The sequence below is a fragment of the Mustela lutreola genome, chromosome 12, assembly GCF_030435805.1.
Source record: "Mustela lutreola isolate mMusLut2 chromosome 12, mMusLut2.pri, whole genome shotgun sequence".
Taxonomy (NCBI): domain Eukaryota; kingdom Metazoa; phylum Chordata; class Mammalia; order Carnivora; family Mustelidae; genus Mustela; species Mustela lutreola.
The window spans coordinates 53183935-53208071 of NC_081301.1; the positions used below are offsets into that span (position 1 = coordinate 53183935).

The 24137-nt window shown below is 38.2% G+C and overlaps 1 protein-coding gene across 1 annotated transcript in view; it reads left to right on the forward strand.

Annotated features, from left to right (window-relative positions):
• Positions 1 to 23493, forward strand: part of TTC39B (tetratricopeptide repeat domain 39B) — a 131963-nt gene extending 108470 nt beyond the window's left edge. The window contains 4 exon segments of the mRNA XM_059141122.1: positions 2371 to 2479; positions 10854 to 10971; positions 12505 to 12621; positions 15730 to 23493. Of these exon segments, the coding sequence (XP_058997105.1) occupies positions 2371 to 2479; positions 10854 to 10971; positions 12505 to 12621; positions 15730 to 15820 (435 nt within the window). The 3' untranslated portion in view covers positions 15821 to 23493.
• Positions 23494 to 24137: the final 644 nt, after the last annotated feature.

The following is a 24137-nucleotide window of genomic DNA, read 5'->3' on the forward strand; positions in this document are numbered from 1 at the left end:
CAGTTTAGTTTCCAGTTTCTACAGTTACAAATATGTTGCAATGAATTTTTTTAAAAGAGTTTATTTATTTATTTGACAGAGAGAGAGAGAGCACAAGTAGGTGGAGTAGGCAAAGGGAGAAACAGGCTCCGCACTGGGCAGGGAGCCCAATGTGGGGCTTGATCCCAAGACCCTGGGATTGTAACCTGAGCTGAAGGCAGCCGCTTAATGACCGAGCCACCAGGCACCCTGAATGTTCTTTTATATTGCTTTTCTTGGGCACATGGTCATATAATTCTCTGAAAAGATTTCTAGAAATGGAATTCCTGGTTGGAGGGTATATGCACTTCTTATTTTGACATTGCCAAATTGCCCTCCAGAAAGGCTCTACTGCTTTAAATTTTTACCAACAGCATTTCACTATTTTAATTTATATCCCCCTGTTGGTATGGTTGAGTATCTTTTCATCTGCTTATTATTTTTATTTCTTCTCTTGTGAGTTGTTCATATACTAATGTAATTTTTCATTAGGTTGTTTATTGTTTTATCATTGACTCATAGGAGCTCTTTATATATTCTGTGAGAAAGAAGACTACAGCCTCTATCAGATATCTGATAGGAGCTAGCCTATACTTGGGTCCAGGTGTTCTGTACTTAAAATCAGTAGTCTCAGAGAGCACCACCGTCAGACCAGGTTATTCTGTGCCTGTGATGGAATGAGACAAAAATAGCACTCTGTCATCAAATCCGAGCACAGATAAAAACAGGAACACCATGCAAATCACAAAGGTGACCAAACATTCCCCTTCCCCAGCTAACGTGGGAGCCTCTTGCCGTTTCACCAATTACAGCTTTTGGATCCATTTCTGTTGATTTCTGTCAGGTGATTTGCATTGGGAAATTTCTTCTTTGTGTCATAGAACGTTTGTGAAAAGATTTTAAAGCACAATAGCCCCTTCTGTGTCCTAGAACTTAGATGCTTATGTGTACATAACTACATCCTATTTTTCTCAGTAAGGGTCTTTTTTTTTTTTTTTTAAGATTTTATTTGTTTATTTGACAGAGAGAGAGATCACAAGTAGGCAGAGAGGCAGGCAGAGAGAGAGGAGGAAGCAGGCTCCCCGCCGTGCAGAGAGCCCGATGCGGGGCTCAATCCCAGGACCCTGGGATCATGACCTGAGCCGAAGGCAGAGGCTTAATCCACTGAGCCACCCAGGTGCCCCGCTTTATCATATTTTTAAATTCCTTTATGTCCAAGAACATACTGATTACCCTGCCTATTTCATATACTTAAAAATATGAACTGTGCTACCAGGAAGTTAGAAAAATATTTTCAAGCAAAAGCATGCTTACTTTTGGTCCAAAAAATTTCTCATCTGTTAGCCTATGAGATGTAATTTTCAATGAGAAATCATTAGTTTACATTTTCAGGGGCTGTTATTCCGACATTTGGCCTTTAAATGATTGCGCTTCCTGCATGTTGGATTATATCTCTGGACTGTCACATGTTTGTGTGTGTTTTTTTTAAAGGTTTTATTTATTTATTTGTCAGAGAGACGGGCATAGCGAGAGAGGGAACATAAGCATTGGGAGTGAGAAAGGGAGAAGCAGTCTTCCCGCGGAGCAAGCAGCCCGATGTGGGGCTCGATCCCAGGACGCTGGGACCATGACCTGAGCTGAAAGCAGACGCTTAACAACTAACTGAGCCACCCAGCCGTCCCCTGTCACATGTTTTTAATGGGATAAAAGAACCATTAAAATACTTTCTATATTCATTTCCAGTGAAGTCCTTGGGAACATTTTATGTACATAACTGGGAGATTTTTAAAAAATATTTCCCTGGGTGCCTGGGTGCCCACATCGGGCTCTCTGCTCAGTAGGGGGCCTGCTTCCCCCTTCTCCTCTGCCTGCCTCTCTGCCTACTTGTGATCTCTCTCTCTCTCTCTGTGTCAAATAAATAAATATTTAAAAAAATATATTTCCCTTTACTTAAAAGTAATGACAAAAATTTATCTCATATACAACTGTTCATAGTATCAGTTAAAAATATTTTATTTATTTCTGTATTTGTAACCCGTTATCTTCCAAAAGGATTGAATACTAGTAGATGTTTAAATGAATAAGTAAATTTTTCAGTAAAAACACAATATACTGTATATATTGAATGACTTCATAGTATAAAAGGCAAAAGGCATATAATAAAATGAGAAATAAGATAAAATGAGAAAAGGGGAAATTATAATTACTACTCTCCAAATGAGGAAAGCTAAGGAAAGTGATCTCTGGATGTTACCTTGAGATCTGTAACAACCAAGAGGTTGGTTTCGTTATTGTAAAGGACATCGAATAACCTCATATAATTGCAAATGGCTTTTCATTCTTCCTTGTTAGGAAATGATGTATGTCTGGAATGGTTTTCCAATAGTGAGCAAGAGAAAAGACCTTTCCGAAAATCTGTTGGTCACTGTCGAAAAGGCTGAGGCTACTTTACAAAATGAAAGTAAGTATGAAAAGTAAAAGCCTGAAAATCTTTTTTATTTATTTATCTTTTTTATTACCACTCTCCTGCCCTGTACCTGTGTTCATTTGTGTGTATCACAAGGACAAAGCTCTTGGGCTGCAAGGATCTGGGTTATTGTGACCAGAAGAAGGGAGGAATGACACGTGCTGCCACATGGACAAGTTTAGGGAAACGAGGCTATGTGAAAGATGCTCGTTGCAGAAGACAGCATATTGCATGGTTCCATTTAAATGAGATATTGAGAATAGGTCAATCTATAAAGACAGAAAGTAGACTAGTGGTTTTATAACGAGGGATGGAAGAACTGGGGTCTGCGTGTGATAGCTTTTAAAGGGTGTATGCTATTTCTTTTTGGAGTGTTGAGAATATTCTAAGACTGTAGTATTGGTTGTACAACTCTATAGCATACTCAAAACCAGTGAAGTGTACTTCCAAGTAGGTGAATTGTATGGTAGGTGAATTATATCTGAATTAGTCTGTCGCTGAGAAAGATGAACAATCAGTCGAGTTTTACAGTGCATTTCTGGTTTTTTATTTGTAACTTGTTCCATCCCCTCTTTTGCTCTGTAATGACTATTATGTTTTTGCAGACACAGAAGATTGTTTTCAAGTTGAAATTTTATCACAATTTAATTTTTTTACTCATCACTGTTGGTTGTCCTAGAGGCCCCTCTCCAGTTTACTGGAAGCTCCATTTCCTGGAAACAGCTGGCATACTAGAAGGAAAAATCAGGCCATCTGAGTTTACAGTCCCAGCTTTGCAGCTGTGAGACCCTGGGAAACATACCTCATCATTTCTGGATATCATGAGATGATGATATCCAAAAATACTCAGTATCCGAAGTTTTCTTGATCTGACATTGTCTATTCTCCAGCTTAAATAGAGCGTTTATCTTTGACAAATGATGCTATGGATGCTAGCCTTTGTAATATTCCTTTTCAGCCTCCCAATCATTTAGGTCTTCTCCTTTGGAATGTTCTAACCACAGAAGTAAAATGAAAACATCCATGGCGACAAACATGGTAAAGGGCATAGAAGTTCAGGTAAAGGCAAAGAAAATTGTAACAGTTAACTCATATTTTTTAACTGGAAAAAGATGGGCATTGAGGGAGTGGCTAGCCCCATACTCAATATATTCTCCACATGGGAAATTAAATACTGCACATAGCTCCAGGGATAAGGGACCTCAATTTGTATTTGGAGCTACAGAATGAGGCTGAAGTGTTAAATGACATTTTTCTTTATAATTATTGTTAAAAAATTAAGCATATAATTGATTGATGTAGGTGAAAGAAATTACCCATGTTTTGCTATTCTAATACAACTAATTTAGAATATTTGTTTGCTCCATCCTAGTCTTATTTTTACAGTTATAATCATAGTGTACCTGGACATACACTAGACTACTTTCTTTTTCATTTAATATATCATAAACTTTTTTTATTGAAGTATAATTGACATAACATTATGTTAATTTCATGTGTATACAATAAAGATTCAGTATTTGTGGACTCTCTAATGATCAGCACAATAAGGCTAGTTAACATACATAACATACATATTACAAAATTTTTTTCATGTGTTCGAACTTTTAAGATCTCCTCTCTTAGCAACTTTCAAATATAAAGTACAGTATTTTTTTTTAAAATTAAAGATTATTTATTTATTTATTTGACAGAGAGAGAGAGAGAGATCACAAGAAGGCAGAGAGGCAGGCAGAGAGAGAGGGGGAAGCAGGCTCACCACTGAGCAGAGAGCCCCATGCCGGGCTCAATTCCAGGACCCTGAGATCAGGACCTGAGCTGAAGGCAGAGGCTTAACCCATTGAACCACCCAGGTGCCCTTGAAGCACAGTATTATGAACTGTAATCACCATGCTGTACATTATATCCCCATGATTTATTTTATAATGGGAAGTTTATACATTTGACTCTCTTTACCCATTTCTCCTACCTCCCATGCCCCACCCCCAGCAACCACCAATTTATGAGCTTGATTTTTTTGTTTTGTTCTGTTTTAGATTTCATATAAGTGAAAGTATGGTATTTCTCTTTTGCTGTCTGACTTATTCCATTACTTAGCACAATGCCCTCAAGGAAAATCCATGTTGTTGCAAAGCTGCAAGATTTTATTTTTTATGGCTGAGTAATATTCCATTGTATATACCTACTACATACAGAAAATGTAGTATATATTTTCTTTATCCATTCATCCACTTACGGCTTCCATATCTGGGCTATTTTAAATAATGCTGTGATGAACATGAGGATGCATATATCTTTTCGAGTCGGTGTTTCCATTTTCTTTGGATAAATACCTAGAGGTGGAATTTCTGGATCATATGGTAGTTCTATTTTTATCATAGACTTTTAAATTGTTGCTAAATGGCTCTTAAAATAATTTCGAAAGCTTCATAGCACTCCATGGAGCTAATATATCATAAGTTAATCAACACTTGCAGTGTTATTGGGCATTTAGGCTGCTTTCCATATTTAAAATAATTCTAGTTTTAGATTACCATCAATAAGGAGAAGAAATATAAAAGAATGAAAGCTGACTCAGTGGCCTTAGTTGCTAATAAGGTCAAGGTTTCAGACAGGATACCTGAAGAAGTCAATAGAACAAAAAGCAATGATGTTCTGAGGCCACAGATCAACACCCCCGCCTCGCAGATCTCCTAAATAACCATTTTATGAATATGAACTAGTAATCACAGGGAGAACAGGAAAATGGAATATTCTACTTTATTATTTAAAAAAGTCACCTGTGGGGCACCTGGGTGGCTCAGTGGGTTAAAGCCTCTGCTTTCGGCTCGGGTCATGATCCCAGGTTCCTGGGATCGAGCCCCACATCGGGCTCTCTGCTCAGCAGGGAGCCTGCTTTCCTTCCTCTCTCTCTGCCTGCCTCTCTGCCTACTTGTGATCTCTGTCTGTCAAATAAATTAAAAAAAAAAAAAAAAAAAGTCACCTGCAAAGGTCATCTGTTGATGGGGGATGAGCATTGTCCATCTCCCATATTAAAGGCAGCATTTTTATAAAAGAACCATGGTTCTCTTTCTCTCCTTTTCCCTCCCCCTTCCAGAAAAGTATTAAACCTCAGCCCCTGTGAACTGGGGCTTAGGTAGAGTAGCTAAAATATTGAGGTATTTATCTTGATGGACTGATAATTCTCTGTGATTTCTGGTCACCAGGGAAACAAATGGATGAAAAATCTCAAGAAACTGAAATGAAAGAGAAATCCAAAGTTTGTACCATTTAACAGAGAACAAAGGATTATATGTATGAGTACAGACTTACAGACTCACTATATGGACAGTTTAGACTTTCTTTGTATGTTCTAGATGTTCCATTATTTATATATTATCTACATAGTTTCTACATACAAAGTTGCATTAAGCTTCTTTATGATTCTTTTTACAATTAAATATTTTTAATTTTTAAAACTTATTTTATTTACTTATTTTTTTTTTTTGTGGAACCCCATGTGGGGCTTGAACTCATGACCGTGAAACCAGGACCTGAGCTGAGATCAAGAGTTGGACGCTTAACCAACTGAGTCACTCAGGTGTCCCTCTTCTTAATTTTAATTGTAGTTAAAATTATATATAACACAAAATTTACCACATGATCCATTCTTAACTATACAGTTTGGTAATGTTAAATATATTCACATAGCTGTGTAACCAGTCTGCAGAACTTTGCCATACCCATTCAAAATAGCTCTCCATTTCCCTCTCCCCACTGCCTCTGGCAGCCATAGTTCTATTTTTTTGTTACTATGAACGTGACTACATTAGGTTGCTCATATGAGTGGAATCCTACATGATTTGTCCTTTTGGAACTGCTTATTTTGCCTTGCATAATGGCACCTCAGGGTATGGAGTCCCTGGATGACTCAGTGGGTTAAGCGTCTGCCTTCAGCTTAGGCCATGATCCTGGGGTCTTGGGATTGAGTCCATTGGGTTCCCTGCTCAGTGGGGAGTTTACTTCTCCCTCTTCCTCTGCTGCTCCCCCTGCTTGTGCTTTCCCTCTCTCTGTCAAATAAATAAAATCTTTTTAAAAAATGGCCTCAGGGTATATCCATGTTGTATGGATATACAACATAATATTTCATTGAATGTATAGATCATGTTTTTCTTTTCCTTTTACCCACTGTTGCACATTTGAGTTGCTTCCACTTTTTGGCTATTGCAAATAATACTTCTGTGAACATAGGTATGTAAATTTTTTTTTTTTTTTTGAGATTGTTCTCAATTCTTTTGTTTATTTTTAAAGGTTTTGTTTATTTATTTAAAAGACAGAGAGTACAAGCAGGAGGAGGGGTAGAGGGAGAAGCAGACTACCCGCTGAGCAGGGAGCCTGACAATGCTGGACTCCATCCCAGGACCCCAGGAACATGACACCAGCTGAAGGCAGATGTTTAACTGACTGGGCCAGCCAGGCGCCATACTTTCGGTTCTGTGAGATATGTTCCCAGAAGTAGAACTGCTGGGTCATGTGGTGTTTCTCTTTTAAGTTTTTTGAGGAACTGCCATACTGTTTTCCATAGTGGCTGTACCATTTTATATTCCCTCCAACAGTGCACAAGGTTCTAATTTCTCTATATCTCCACCAGTATTTGTAATATCCTAGGGGTTTTTTGGTTATTGTGGTTCGTTTGTTTTTGTAGTAGCCATTCTGATGGATGTGAGATGATCTTTACTATTTTCAGTGTGAAGTTACTTCAAAAAGGAAAAAAGATTTCAGTTTTATTTGAGTGTAAAGTCGACATAAAGTTACATCATTTTGAAATTTAGATGAAATGAAACTCCACAGAAGTTTACTTTAAAAAATGAGATTTCACAAAATGCACCTTTATAAAATTCATCTGGGCTTTTAAACAAATTTTAGTATTCATTTTTGTTCAACTACTTTGGCTACGTTTTATTAACTTGCTCATTTGAAAACTTGTAGATTTTCCGTACTAGAGATAGAATTATGATAGCTGAGAAAACGTTGCTCCTGCCAGTAGGAGAATTATCTATGATTAAAACCCACATATCCACAAACCAGATGGGAAAATGGATATGTTTTTTAATAAGTGGATAATAAAAACTGAGAGGTGAAGGAAAACCTCTTTTTATTAAATGAAAACATTGGTAGAGTACCCCCATCCCCCCGAAAAAACCTGGATCATCTTGTTCCTTGTGTTTTTCTACAACTCTAAGGGCTTTGGTTCAGTTGAATGAATTCTGACATTTGGATGTCTATCCTTTATAGTGTAGACTAATGTTTATCACCACCAGAGAGTGGGGCCTTTGTATATTAAGAAGTCCTGGGGGACCACTGGATTGTTCTCTATTTGAACAGGCTCTTCAGCCTTTACCTCGAAGTTTTTTTTGTCCCATTATTGGTTGGGGGGAAAATGTAAAGTTGTAATATATGTATCAGACTATGGATATAGAGTGCAATAGAGGCTTAAAAAACAGACTGCTCTATCCAGTGGTCTGGAGACAGTATTCTTACTTCCTGAATTTTTAATGGATAGGAAGCCATCTGCTTCCTTCTTTTAATGATCTATCGAGATGATCAGATTAGAGATATCTAAGGGGTGGGGGCAGGGAAAGCTCAGACAGACAGAAGCACTATACTTCATACAATTGTTTTTGTGTGTGTTTCCTCTGGGTTAAAAAAAAATAATAATAAAAGTTTTCTGGGGCGCCTGGGGGGCTCAGTGGGTTAAAGCCTCTGCTTTCGGCTCAGGTCATGATCGCGGGGTCCTGGGATCGAGCCCCACATCAGGCTGTCTGCTCAGCAGGGAGCCTACTTCCTCCTCTCTTTTCCTGTCTGCCTCTCTGATGACTTATGATCTCTGTCTGTCAAATAAATAAATAAAATCTTTAAAAAAAAGTTTTCTGAAGATTTTGTATGCAAAATTTATGATAATCTCTACCAGGTCCATTGTTCTGTCTATTGTTCTGTCTGTTCTATGCAGAAAAATGACCAGATCCCCATCTCTGCTCGCTCCCGCCCCTTAGTAATGACCTTTTAGTAATTAAACTCTTATCTTTCAGAGCAATGGGGAAAAAATCCAAAACTGAAAAAATGAAATGAAGTTGTAACCCCGAGGTGGTTCCAGCCTCTACCCTCTTTCCCCTAGTATCGGGAATTGAATGTATTTTCCCTTCTTCTCCCCTTGGCAAGTGTCTCTAAAGTAAAAGAAGGTAGAAGATACAGTTGGTGTTCTACTCTGACAATGCGATTATGAAAGGGCCTTTAGGGATACAAAGGGAAGGATATAGTTTAATAAGAGAAGAACACTTGGTGTGATATGCCTGGAGTCAGTGTCTGTCACTAATTCCGTTAGTGTTTCATTTGAAATCTAACTAAACTCAACATGTAGTCAGAAGTTGGTACAATAGATCTTCTCTGACTCTTCGTTGCAGTTAATTTGCTTTGTGAAATTCTATAGCAAATGCAATCAGAGTTACATAAAAGGGAAAATGCTACTTTATGGCTTTTCACTTTCTAAATCTGTTTTTTAATTTTTCCTTTGTTGCATTGCAGCTAGTTTCTAAGAAGTTCAATGTGGATATTTTTGTAGTTTGGGCTTCAAACTTTCTTTTTCCTCAGCCTACCCTCTGTTTTATTAAGTTAAACAGATCTTTTGTGATGAAAATGTGCTTTGGCAGCATTGTTGTATAATTTTCTTGGAATGTAAAATGGAAATTGTGTGTTGAAATGTTCATCTGTGAACTCACCCAGGAGGTTGAGAATCATGATAAAGAATTCAGATTTTAAGGGAAAATAATCATCTGACAGAGAATACTCTGTGGTCTGAGGAAATGATGATTTGGCTAAGGTTTGGAGGAAGGTGGTGTCTTCGGACCCATTTTCATATTCTTAACTCATGATCTAAATAAAAGCTAAGTGCAGATTTACTGGTACTTTAATTTTCCATAGTTAATGTCTGTTCCTTAGCAAAACCATCATTCATTGAGCACCAGAAGTTTATGGTAAGACAAATTGTCATAAAATGCTGATATAGAAATCAATAGAATGCACAAAAATGTTACTAAAAACTAGCATCCAGTACGGACCCTAAGGGTTTGGTTCTATGCCTGGAAAGATTTTTCAGTGAACATCCATGATTAGAAACATAGATATATTTGGGGCGGGGGGCAGCAGGGCTGAAAAATGGTAACGTGATGTTGATGTCCATGATTTTTCCTGGTGAATGAGCTATCGGAGCTTGGAAGTGAGAGGTGAATATCAGCTGTTTTTAGCCCCTTAAGAGTAAAGTGATCCCCTTCCGTTGGTTAAGTGGCATCATTAACCTCCCATAAACAAGCAGTTTATTAATGCAAACACCGGCATGTGTTAAGAGTGATTTCTGAGGTTTTGTACTAAAAGCAGGGGAATCTGATGGAAAATGAGGACTCCCAGGCCTCAGTGGTCTGGTTTACTACCCACCCCCCCGCCACCCCAACACCTTGTATTGTCACAGCCTGAAATGTATGAATTATCCGTCTGTCTTGGGAATGACTTAGTTTCAGTCACTTGTGAAAGCACCCAAATTCAAAAGTGGTAGATGGGAAATGTCTACCTTTTTTAGGTTGATGTCACACAGGGTGTGGTTCCTTTTGCTTAAATAGTCTATAGCCTTGGGCTGTAGAAGGCAGTGTCATTTTTGAAAGGGAAAACGTGCTGAAAGAAAACCCTTTCCGTTAGCCTCAAGCACTTGCAGGTTTGTGAGGATTTTAGGTACCTTGCATGTACTTGGGGAACCATTTTGTCTAATTTTATGACAGAATTTTTCCCCCCAAAAGAACAAAACCTGGGAGAATTGAAAAGTTGTAAAACAGAATGGTCTGGAGAGGGTATTCTTACTTCCTGAATTTTTAATGGGTAGGAAGCCATCTGCTTCTCCATATGGACGTGTTATCCTCTCCGGTGCGAAGCCAGCACAGTTAGACGCCAGAACCACAGGGGGAGGCCGCCTTCTTGCTCCTCACTGCTTTACCTCTTACAGAATTAATACAGCTCTTACTTTATTTAGAGTTCAGATTTCCTACTCTTACACCTAAGACCACCTAACTCGGAGACTGAGCCCTGAGCACCTGAAGAACGATTTTCAAGTGGATAGAGTGGCAGCCCTTAGTCAAATGGTGTATGGAGGTAGAAAGCCGCCTCTTCTTTTGATTTAAAATATTTTCATTGTGTTTTCTTAAGGGAAGCCTAACAAATGCTAGAAATATTTCCCTTATTTCTCAGCGATCCCTCCAAAACCTCATAGCTATTCTTTGTCCCTCTTCCTTGGGATGTTTTAAAGTGATTTTCCTTTTGTGTGTGCTTTCTGTTTGCCTGGCTTTAGACATGAGCGACTACTCTGTGGATGACGAGTGTCTGGTAAAGCTGCTGAAAGGGTGTTGCCTGAAGAACCTGCAGCGGCCCTTGCAAGCTGAGCTGTGCTTCAATCACGTCATCCAAAGGTAGAGACAAACAGGAGGCCGAGCTGAGCGCAAACTGTGGTTCCCAGGGAACTGCTGTGAGAAAGTGACGTGTTCTCTCCCGCAGCAAGTGTCCCAGGGTTACCAGGAAGAGAATCCGGTAGCTCTCTCATTGTCCTTTGAGAGCAGACTCAGAGCCCAAATAGAAGATGGCTTTATGCATTTCTACATAGCGTTTAAGGGGAATGCTAAGTTCCACAAAACCTAGACACTAGCTTAGATGAGAATGTAGAGGACGGGTGAGGACTGGTGTTCTTATAAAGAGGAAAGGGACCATGTCTATTTCCCAAATAGGTAATCTACTGTTGTTAGTAAACATGTTAAAGAAGTAGCCATTGATTAAAAAAAAATGAAGTAGCCATTGAGTTTGGTTTTACTGGTGTTTCTGGAAGGATCAAAAGGATGACCCATTTGTGCTACGTGTTACATTTATTGAATCTACAGTGAATTGTTTGCTCATGTGTTTTGTGATTTTGGACCATGAGCTCCCCTTCCTTGGGGTCTTATCTTGAGACATCTGTGAGGTTAGGCTGGAAGAAGAGTCTCTAAAGTGATTTTGCTTTTATTTCTGCCAGGTTTGTGTTAATAGCATTGCTGAGAGGTCCTTGGATCTTTTGGGCCATGTAAATTTGTAAATTTGAAATGCAAATTCATGTGAGGTCAGGTCTATTGGTTATTAATTTCCCAAAGAATGTGTTTTTTTCCTTCCAACCTGGACCCAGATTGAGGAGCCAACTGCCCTTGTCTTCCTCCTATGCCAGGGAGTGGGTTTTTCCAATCCGCCCTCCCCCTGATGGAGAATGGCCCCAGGTTTATATGGAGGTCTCAGGCTCTGCTCTTCTGTGGACTCAAGGCCTCCGCTGCATGGACACTGAGATAGAAAGCCCTGGTTGACTCAGGTCGAAGCAGATCCCAGGGCTGCTTTCACGTCATCCACACCCTTAGAGTTCTGCTTTTGTTTTCAGTTTGCGAGTTTTTCCTACATTCTTGTGAGCTGAATTATGCATTTGGAAGTGCATTACTTATATATATTTTTTTTATTGCTTCTTGATATTTTATGGTCAGATTTCATACTATTGCTGAAAACAGAAGTGTTGACCACTTATTTATGGACTTTTTTTTTAGCCTTATAAGACTTAACATTATAAAGAAATATGGTGTTCTAATTTCTAAATGGAGTCATTTTCTGAACATATTCATTTTTTTTACGAGGATGACCTTGTCCTTTCCAGGGTTAATCTTTGAAGATCTTGCATGCATTCATCTTCCTAAGGGGTGTAAATAATGCTTAGGACTGGATTTAGATTAAAGAATAAAACAAAAGAGGAATATATTCAAAACAAACTATTTATTGCCATCATTTATTAGATCCCTTGGCTCTGTAATGACAGTTCTCTCTCGTGATAGGCTTAGTGGTGCACCTGTTTTCTGCAGAATGGAAAAAGTACATACTTTGAAAAAGAATCATTTGTTTCTTGTTATGTTAAGACTTAATTGTTTTCCTTTCACTCTTAGTGAAAAGCTACTGAAGTATGACCACTATCTAGTGCCATTTACTCTGTTTGAGTTGGCCTTTTTGTACAAAAGCCAAGGGGAAATTGACAAGGCCATAAAGACCCTAGAAACTGCAAGGTAAGTGATAATGGCAGCTTTTCCTGCTTGCTCTGAAGTCAGGAACATCGACACTGGTATAACCACAGCAGTAATTTTATATACTTAGAAGTTAAAACATGAATGAAAAATGAATAATAATGTTATGCTCCTAACTTTTGCTCTAGTTGTGCTATTTCCAACCTTTTCAATGGCTGACACCCTGTGCCTGTTTACAAGTATTGTGATTGCTGGCATCGCTAGCCAGATTTTTAACCTGTTCTTTTCTGCATTGGGGTTGGCAGATGTTTTCTATAAAGGGCCAGATAGTAAGTATTTCTAGTTTTATAAGAATTAGGTCTCATTACAACTTCTGATTGTACTGAAAGCAGCCACAGAAGACAATATGTAAATAAATGGTTGTCTCTGGACTTGGCCATTATTTGGGTCATAATTTGCTGACCCTTAGTGTCTTTAACCACATCTCTCATTTCCTTCAAGAGCCACTGATTGGAAGAAGCCCTCTGTGTATTTCTCTAGCTCTCTTTTCTTTCTGTCTAGTGTAGTAATTCTGAAGCATTTTTATTTTCTGCTAGACAATGGCTCTCTGGTGATCATGGCTCACTGTGGTCTGTTTGCACTGAATACTTGTTACAGTAGAGAAAGAATGAGATAATAGCTTTAAGCCATAAATAGCTTAGTGATTCATTGGTTTGTTCATTTACTCAAAATCAGCAAGTATTCACTGAGCACTTATTATGTGCCAGACACTAGTAAAGGCCTTAGACAGACATCTATACATAAACAGGCAGCGTTTCCTCTTGCTTAGTTAGGGAGAGGTGTTGAATAAGTTGACAAGTAGGAGAACCAGCAATGGTATATGCTTTTCTGAGATTTCTAATATGATACAGAGTCCTTGGGTATTACCTTGGGATTGGGTTGAGTCTGGACGGTTTCCATGAGGAGATGATATTGTAGTTGAGATTTGCATATTTAAAGCCAGTCTTGAGATGATCAGTCACCAAAAGCCTGAGTGGGGAGCATTCCTGGCTGAAGTCACAGCTAGGAAACCTCTAAACTGGGCAGTTGAGCCACTAGATAGTTCCTGATGCTCTTCACTGAAATGGGTTTTACTTAGAAGAGCAGGTTCCAGGAAAGGAGAAAACATACTCTGTTTAGGACCATGGGATTTTGAGGTGCTTGTTGGGTGTCCATGTGGAGATGGGGACTTCTCAGTTAAATATACAAGCATGGGGTTCAGTGGGAACATCAAGGCTGAATGTAGAGATTTTGAAGTCACCTGCACAGAGACAGTGGTATTTAAAGTCATAATACTTGAAGTGATTCTGGGAAAATAATATAGCAATAGAAAGAGGTCCAGCCCAGAGCCTTGGGATATGCCATCCTTTTTTTTTTTTTTTTTAAGATTTTATTTATTTATTTGACAGAGAGAGATCACAAGTAGGCAGAGAGGCAGGCAGAGAGCGAGAGGGAAGCAGGCTCCCCGCTGAGTAGAGAGCCCAATGCGAGACTCGATCCCAGGACCCTGAGATCATGACCTGAGCTAAAGGCAGCGGCTTAACCCACTGAGCCACCCAGCCGCCCCGGGATATGCCATCCTTTTAGAATGAAACAATGAGATTAAGAAGAAGTAGCCAGCGAGTTAGGAAGACATCCAGGAAAGCAAAGTGAACAAAGTTTCAAAGAGAAGAGAGTGATCATTTGTGAGGATAGCTACAGAGAAGTCAAACAAGGTGTGTCCAGAGAAATGGCTGCTGAACTTGGCAGCATGAAGATCCTCAGTGACTTTGACCCATGAGGGGGGAAAATGGAGTCAGCTACTTCATGCAACTTTTCAGGATGTTTTGCTGTGAATAAAGCCTAGTAATGGGAAAGAAACTTCAGGGTATCATGGACTGGAGAGAGGCGGCTGCTGCTGATTTTTTTAAAGGGTGATATCACAGTGAGTCACTTTTAGAGCTAATTCTGTTCAGAGTGAGAATGACTCATATTTCAACTGACATGTATGTACCTTCAGATCTAGCTATTGGAAAATTAGGGGCTCTCATTACTGTTGTTTTCAGTATTCATTGTTTGGACCTACTTGATGTTATCTCAGCAATGTACAATAAAACGAGTTTATAATGACGAAAATAAAAGGCTGTAATTCACTACTAAAATGGAAGACCATCAGTGGTCAAAAGTCACCACTAACTCAAGCCAGTGCTAATGAAGCCACCATAAACAGACTTCCCATAATTTCAAGATGTTCAGTTGTCTGCCCCTTCCCTTATGCAAAATCATGAAAATTAGTGGCCAGGCATTTAGGAAAATACTCAGTTACAACCTTTGGTAACCCATATTGTGTATAATAACCCTTGTCAATGTTACCAGTGAGTAGCTCTTAGACCTCTGTAAGATGAAGAGCTGTAGAAGGAAAGCATTGCCCTTGCAAAGAAAGGAGTTACAGTTCACCTACGGGCCAAGGCAGCATGTGAACGCAGGAGCCCAAAGTCAAAGCCATTCCATTCTGCTGTTTCTTAACAATTCTAGTAGACAGAAGTGAACATGGATGATCGAAGTAAAATTTTTAATCTGTGATATCTATGGCCCCTTCTGACATTGTCCCACAACTGTTGGCCAAACCATTGATATTTGCTTGTTAGAATCGGAGTAAGTAATTTTGGTGTCACCACGTGATCCTACTTTCTTTGTTGCAGTTGTTTCATGAGGTTTCAGCATGATTTCTTTGTGTGGAGGGGGCGGTGATTGATCATGTTCATGTGAAGCTGCTTTAAAATTCCTGGTTTAGGAAAGGAAGTCAACTATTTAGGAAGAGTTTCGAAAATTTGTTGAAACCCTCTTCATAAGCTTGTGGCTGTGTTTGTGAATGGCTTGGTCATTAAATAGGAACTTGCTACTCAAAGTATGACTTTCAAATCCCTGCAAGGGAGCTGCTAGAAGTATAGAATATTGTCATCCTCCTTCACTCACAGGATCAGAATCTGGGTTTTAACAAGATCTGCTGTTAGTGCATATTCACGTTTGGAAGCAAATAAGGAATGAAGATGAGAAGAAGGGGAGGTGGTGGTGTTGCCCTTGGATACAAAGAGACTTTTGACATTACCATTTCATTGTTATTTTCTTTAGAAACAACTACAAAGATTACTCCATGGAGTCCAGGCTACACTTCCGAATTCAGGCAGCGCTTCACCTCTGGAAAACGACTTCCTCTGATTGATCAGAACATGAAGGATGGAGTTTTCCCTCAATTAGCACCAACATTTGCTATAGATTAGACCTTGTATTAAAGTGGAAACTGGTCTTGTGAGTGAGAGACAAAAAACGAGTTTTACTGTCAATATTTTTTATCATCTACGTGGTTTATGGTTGGTCTGCGTAAATGTTTTTTTTTTCTTGTGAAACAATGTTCAATGTTCAGTACTATCTAGAAAATTCTTATATTTTGCCTCTCCAAAAAGAATTTCATATTAGATTTAAATTGGAGAGTGAAGAAGTCTTTTAAAGGACTCACAGGTACAACAAAGTCTGATTAGATTATTTATTTTTTTAATGTGGAAGTTAATGTTTAAGTAACAAATGGCTGATAAATTGAGCCACTTTTAGATTTGTTGGTTAGAGATATTTTGTTGTCTACTATTTAAATTTAAGAGGGGAAATAAAAATCACCTACATTCAAAATAGATTAACAATAAATAACTTGAAGTCTCCTGAGAGAGACAGGTAGTGGGTGTGAATAGGGACAGGATGATGTCCTTAACGGGTTGAAGAGGATCGTATCTAGAAAGACGGTGAAATGTTAGGTTTTGGGTTTTTTTTTAATTCCTCATGTAAGTTAAAGGTGGTGACATTTTTGAGCAACTCGACTTTTTTTTTAATGTACTGAAGTCTATTATAAAAACAAAACTCAAACTGTCTAAAGGGAAGAAAAAGTCCTATTTTAGAAATTATCCTCAACCTTAGCCATGAGAGTCTAAAATACCTACGTTGATTATTTTTTTTATAGGAAGCAAAATTCCTGCTGCTTTAAATATGTAAAATATCAATAATTTTTATACTCATGATGTTGGTGAGTAAGATCTAATTTTCTAATCTCTCTATCTAGCACTGTGATGGTTCCTTGTAGATATCTGGACCGTGCTTCGTCCTTTATCTGGGAAACCCAATCAGGGAAGAATGTGGGGAGAGCCTGGCTCTGCTAATTCATAGCAGTTACTGGGGTGACCTTTAGAGAGCCCCCTGCTCTTTGCAGCAGCATATTGTCCTCATCTGTGAAATGGAAAAAGAACAGATGACTTTTCAAGGTCTCTTTCAGTTTTGTAACTCTGAGTCTGTGTATTAGGCATTGTCAGCAAAAATGTCAAACTGTTTAACCCAAACTGGTACCACAAAGTGCATGTCTTATTCTACAATCCTGTCTACTCCCAGTTCTCCCATGTGTTGGAGTTAATGACAGGATTGCATCCAGGGTGAGGAAAAATAATTCTTGGATCCATAAAGCAGGGTGTGGTCCTATTTCATTCCATTTTGAAGAGTAACTTATCACGGAAACTTATGCAGTTTAACAGAACAGCCCCAGATTGGAAGTCTGGAGCCCACCTCTGCTAGTCAGTAGTTCCTTGATGTGGTGTAAGATCCTCCATTATTTCTGCGACTCCATTCCCCTCCCATCGCCCCCCAGGGTGGGGGGCAGGGGAGGAGACAACACAACGCTTGGTGCTTATGACGGATCAGTTAGATAATCCCTGTGATAGCTTTTGGTAAACTGTCAAAGGCTATGTGAATATATGAGTGCTGTAATAATTATGGTTTTTATGTGCTGATTACAATACCAATACAAAAATACTGGCTGAGTTGTGGTCTCTGATGTAAAATGACAGAAGTGCACAAATTCCAACACTTCTAAACTTATTCTTGTGTTTGACACTAACAATAACCCAGATTATGAATTTACTCCTTACTCTTCATTCCCTGCTTTGTGAGTCTGTACCTGGCAGATATTTTGGTCTTGTTTTCTTTAAGGTACTAATTCTTGACCAATACTGAGGATATGTTTCCAGTGGGAGATGATTAATACAACCTAAGTCAGAGAACTAGCCCTTCAGACAGCATGGGGGAGCTCTTACTATATGCTAATCATATGAATTACATAGCTTTATTTTAGGTCCAGACAAGAGGAAATAAAATGAACCGTTATTAAATCACCAGTGGAAATATGTTTGATAATTATTTTGTATACAACTTGAAAAATAGTTTTAAAATGCCTTAGAAGAGCTTTGGTAGCATTACTTTTTCAAAATATAAAGACCCATGTTGTTTTTGTGAGAAGCTGCAGGTCAGAGCGAAAGTCAGTCAAAACTTCTCTTTCTGGTATAATTTGAAAACAATATGAGGTATAGTGATTATTTTTTTAAATTTTATTTTAACTCTGTGTTACTAAACAAATATAAAAGAAATTCCTATGTCTCATTAAACTTTTTCCTTTACTTTTTCTTATCTTGTTTTTCTTTTTATTTCCTATTCTTTGTATTTAAATTCAGTTAACCAACATAGAGAACATCATTAGTTTATATGTGGTTCAAGAATTTATCAGTTGCATGTAACACCCACTGCCCATCACCCAGTTACCCCACCCTCTCATCCACCTCCCCTCCAGCAACCCTCAGTTTCTTTCCTGTAGTTAAGAGTCTCTCATGGTTTGTCTCCGTCTCTCATTTCTTCCCCTTTGATCTTCTGTGCTGTTTCTTACCTTCCTCATGTGAGTGAAACCAGATGATAATCGTCTTTCTCTGATTGTCCTGTTCTCTTTGTAATTACCTGATAATATGGATAATCATCCATTGACTTTCAGTGTTTAATTGTTGTAAGATCATTAACACTACAAATATTTCTCTGTTTCCAGCCCTGTTCATGATACCCTGGTGGCATAAGTTTCATGTGGCATCATCTAATACTGCTTTTTTGGAGTTCCTTTGGATTCAGGGTGCTTTGTGAAGAATGAGTGCTGAAGTGACAATATTTTATCTAATGTTTTGAGGGGCATATGTGATGGGTTTGGGCTGCCAATGTGTCTGACAGTTTGTGCAATTTGTGTCATTTTTGGTAGAATTTTCTTTTCTTTCTTTCTTTCTTTCTTTTTTTTAAATAGAGAGCCGGGGTTCTGATTAGTGCTGTATAAATTTTAAGACTCAAGCAGAGGTTCTGCTTTGTAGGATCAGTGACAAAGAAGGCATGACTTCTGCTTGATAATTAATGGAAGGTTGACTACATCAACTCCTATATGGACATATATTTTAATGTTTCTGTGCTTCTCCTGGATATAAGAAGGTCTCAAGTCACATAGGAAAAAGAAGAGCACTGATTCTGTTTCCTCAACAAGTGGGTAGAAGCTATAGGGAGGTGAATTTCAAATTAGTGTCAAGGAAGATTTTTAATCATTGAAGCCGTCTAAGAGTATAGCTATCTCTTTGGCAAAATAGGCAGGTTAGCAGAGCTATGGTACTGTCATTCCTACCTGGGCTGGGAACTTGTAGTTGAACTTTGAGGTCACTTTCTGAGTCTTTGATAAGGGCTTCAAATCAGTGGAATGTGTATAAAGGTTCACCCCTTCTGAAGACAAGTTGAGTGTTTCTTTTGAAGCTACTGTAAATGTAGTTACATTTTGATAGTTCCTAATAGTTCCTATGATCATTATGCTTCTATTTCTCATCCTTTCTTTATTTTACTTTTTTTTTTTTTTTTAAGAGATCTTATTTATTTGACAGAGTGAGAGTGAGGGCACAATCTGGGCAACAGAGGGAGAGGGAGAAGCAGGCTTTCTGCTGAGAAGGGAGCCCGATGAGGGGCTCAATCCCAGGAACCTGGAATCATGACCTCAGCCAGAAGGCAGCATCTTTTTTTTTTTTTTTTAAGATTTTATTTATTTATTTGACAGAGAGATATCACAAGTAGGCAGAGAGGCAGGCAGAGAGAGAGGAGGAAGCAGGCTTCCTGCTGAGCAGAGAGCCCGATGTGGGACTTGATCCCAGGACCCTGAGATCATGACCCGAGCCAAAGGCAGCGGCTTAACCCACTGAGCCACCCAGGTGCCCCCAGAAGGCAGCATCTTAACGCACTGAGCCCCCCAGGTACCCCTCATCCTTCCTTTAAAGTGACTGAAAAGAATAATTGGAAAGGTCTTTGTGACTAACTGGAAAAAAATTTTGGAATTACTCTGATTAATTCATTGACTTTTCTTTTTACATATTTCTATTTTTCTCCTATTCTCTCCATCCTTATAAATTCAAAAGCACTTAGTTAAAATGAGTTAATGAAGACTCCAGTGATTGTTTAGATGCCCTAAGATTTTGTGATTCATAGGGCCTAGAAAGGGTCTTGCGAAATTATCTCCTCCCCCCTGCTCCCAACCTCTGGATGGTTTTGTTTCCCCTCAGTCCTGTTCTGCCGGTGTGGTGACCACTGGCCACTTGGCACTAGCACTTGAAACATGGCTAGTGGCATGTGTTGGAATGATGCCGAGTGTGAGGGAGTGCTCTTTTATATGTGCTGCAGTTTTGTTCAAAGGAAAAAACCTCCCAAAAGCATGCTTCCTGGAGTTTGGGCTTTTACTTGATGTTGTTGTATATAGTTGTATTTTCACTTCTGGTTCAAATATGTGTCTGTGAGGTTTGCTTTTTCTGTTCAAGTGCCCATAAACTTTCATTTCTTCATTTTATTCTGCAGATGATCAAGGTCATCTTTGGTCTTTCTCCACTCTCCCAGAGCTCCTTAAATACTAGACTGAGACTTTATTTTTAACATTACTATTTTAATCTGATTTTACAAACGTTCCTTGCTTTTTCAGAAGCAGCAGCACAAACTACTAGAGTTGTAGAGTCACTCACCTTTGAGATGTTAGTAGGTTTTATGATTAAAATTATACGTACACACACACACACACACACACACACACACACACATATATATATATATATTTTTTTTTAAAGTAGGCTCCACATCCAGCGTGAGGCCCAACTTGGGGTTTGAACTTGTGATCCTGAGATTAAGACCTGAGCTGAAATTAAGAGCCAGGTGCTTAACTGACGGAGCTACCCAGGCACCCCTAAAATAATATTTTCAAGGTTAACATTATTCTGAAGAATTTGGTGTGCAGTGTTTCAGCATTGACTCAGCTATAACAATATGACTATTTAAGGAATATTAGGCACTAGTTACCCACTTATAATTTGGCAGATAGTTTATTTAAAGTTACATACTTTAAGCCTTTTGCTTCCTATTATTAATTTTTTTTTTAAGACTTTATTTATTTATTTGACAGAGAGAGATGACAAGCAGGCAGAGAGGCAGGCACAGAGAGAGGAGGAAGCAGGATCCCTGCTGAGCAGAGAGCCCGATGTGGGGCTCGGTCCCAGGACCCTGAGATCATGACCTGAGCCGAAGGCAGCGGCTCAACCCACTGAGCCACCCAGACGCTCCTATTATTAATATTTTTAATATGTATGATATACTTGAGTGATGTGTATTCATGTAATTGACATATTTTTAATCTCCATAGACAGGTCTATATCAGATAGGTAGGTAGATAGAAAATAACTTATAAATATGAAACAGACAGTGTTTTATCCTGTTCTTCCAGAAAGAGTGCTGTATTTTCTCCAGATTGTCTCAGCTCCGGCAGACCAGTTATTTATATGTTTTTCTTTACGTTTTAAAGTGCTTGTTTGAAACCCTGTTCCCACTTGCCATTGTTGATAGCTTTGTCTTTTTTGTATCTGCTGTCATATTTAGTTATTTCAGATTGTTGAATTTATCATGAGAGTGAATACCTTCTCTGTTGAGCAGTTGTTATCTGATTTTGATGGCATGGAAGTCCATTCCAATCTGTTTATGACTTGAAAACTGCAGAAAGAAATGACACAAGAACTAGTTAGTAGATTCAGAAGGCTGAGCAGGTTCTTGGCCTGACTTATCCCAAAGGGCTGGGTAGATCTGGCTTTGGTGGAAGTCTAACCCCCATTCTGTCCAGTGTATAAATGTATCAGGCAGTAATACTGTAACCTGACCGTGCATGGAAAAATCCAAGCAGCCGCCTCACTGTATTTAATAAAGAATGCATACAGATGCCTACAGGTCAGCTGCTTAATAGGAAATCTCAAGGTTCTTTGAAGTATAATGCTAAGCTTTAAAAAGTAAAACTTGTATGTTAATACACAATACACCTTGTATGTTAATCCAGTCAGTAGCTCTTAGAAACACACAGTTAAAGTGGTGAATGTTAGGGATGCTGGCATATCCCAGTGGGAGCTTTGGTTTTATTGCTACTTAATATTTTCTAGGAAACTTGTTTTAATTATAGGTAGTCTGTTAGATACTATTTAGGAAAAAAAAAGTTGGTCTCAGTATAACCAAACTGATAAGCAGAGAAATTGGATACAATGAAATGTTTAAGAATATTGTGTGTCATTTCAGTTTTAAAGGAATTCTGTTTTTTTGAAATGCTGGAAAGTCTTCCTCAATTTGAAGGGATGACACTCCCTGCTTGGGAAATCATACAGACATTTTAATTCCTTCTTGTCTTTGTTGAAACCAAGTGTCCAGGTTAGTAAATGAGTTGAAACAATATTCATTTATTACTTTGCCTTTTATCTGAAATGATTTGATTCTTCATAGTAGACAGTTGCTTTCTGTACAGTGATTTGTTTTTTAAGAAAATACTTTACATGAAAAGAGAGATTTATGGTAAATGTTAATCTTAGACTATTGATTTAATGGTTGAAGAAAACAGTACTGTTGGGTACTTTGATTTGGAAAAGAAGAACACATGTATTCCACTGATATGTGCTGTCTAGAAAAATAACTTCATTCTGAACCAGTATGTCACATTCTCATGTTGTCTTAGGGGAAAACTTTATAAGTAGGTTATATATTCTTTTCTTCCCTTTGCTAACTGTTGACATCCAAACACCTGAATACCAGCTGAGGCATTTATATGCTAGTATTTTTAGTATTTATTTGCAAATATTCATAGAACTCTTGAATTTTTGATGCAAGTTGCTAAATCAGATGTAAAGGTAAAATATATATTTAATAAGCGAGAAGTATTATTTTATTACTGAAATTTATTTCTAAAGCAAATTTATTTTGTAGGTATTTCACTTAGGAAATTTTGCTTTGCCTTAAAACACAAACAAAGTAAACCTATCTTGTGATCTGCTTGCCTAAACGTTCCTTGCCGTGTAGGTGGATTTTGAAATTCTTTGAAAATGTGTATTTTTCACTTTCATTTGGATTAAACAAAAATAGAGGTCACAGACTTTGTAAATCAGTGTGTGGTTTCTTGTTGAATCATCAAAGCTACCTATATGTACTTTATAATTCAATGTTTCATTAGTAAAAAATTGCCAACATTTTCTCTCCCTCTTTCTCATCTCCTTACACTTGAACTTAGTTTCCTATCTTTCCCATTCCCAGTGGTCACAGTTTTACAGAGCAAGACATTTTTAGAAATTAAAGATGTGTGAGTTCTATGTAAGAAGAATGTGTTAGTAGCATCCATCTGCTGATCAAATAGGCATTGGATCTGCCACCAGAAAGTGAAATAGATTGTAGCTACAAAAGCATTTTATCAATATAAGTCGGGAAAAAAGACGAAAACTGTGAACTTCTGATATTTTTAATATAAAAACTGTGTTCCCAATGAGTATTTGCTCTCTGATTTTGTGTTAATGTTATCACCTATGATTTGTACGCTAATGCTGATACGACATCCACATTCTCAACATGAAGACAACAGTTCCTATAGCATATTTTTAACATTAAGACATTTTTGAAAACAGATGTCATCTTAGAAGTTGTATTTTTAAGTGCAAATAAATCATCCCAACTTGAAGTCAACATGCTTTCTTTTTCATTCTTCAGTATTACATAATACTCTGTGTTATTAGATGCATGTTTAAGTTTCCAGGTAGTCTCAGAATTTTATATTCTCACATTGCCATAACTTGTTTACCTACAATATGCAATTGAATTGTTAGATGTTATTGAAGTAAATTCCACTTGATGAAATTAGTCTTACTGTGGTTGGTCTACACCAACACAACATCTGTTTTGCCGGTCTTTAATTGTAGTGTGGTATACACTTAACTTTTTGTTTCTTGGTAAGATTTTTTAAAACCTTTGCAGGTTTAAAAGATCTCTCTTTATGCCATGTTCTTGATTGAGCAGAAGGCACAAAGAGATAAATGGGATGGCCCAGTTTTCTTGAGGGAGGATTACCATCTCTTTCATCTTTTTATACGCTATTTCTTAGTTCAGAGGTTTAGATTAGGTGCTAATATGTCCAGTTTAAGGAAGACTCTTTAGCATTCAGTGTAATACAGTAGGAAAAGATTGGCCTCTGGGAATCAGGAAGACTGTATGTGAGCCTGGACTTGCTAGGTAGTGGCATGGGATCCTCTTCCTCAGCAACTTAACTCCTCTGAAATTTGCCTAACCCCTCTGTAGAATGGGGACAATTTCACTACCATGTTCAGCTGCAG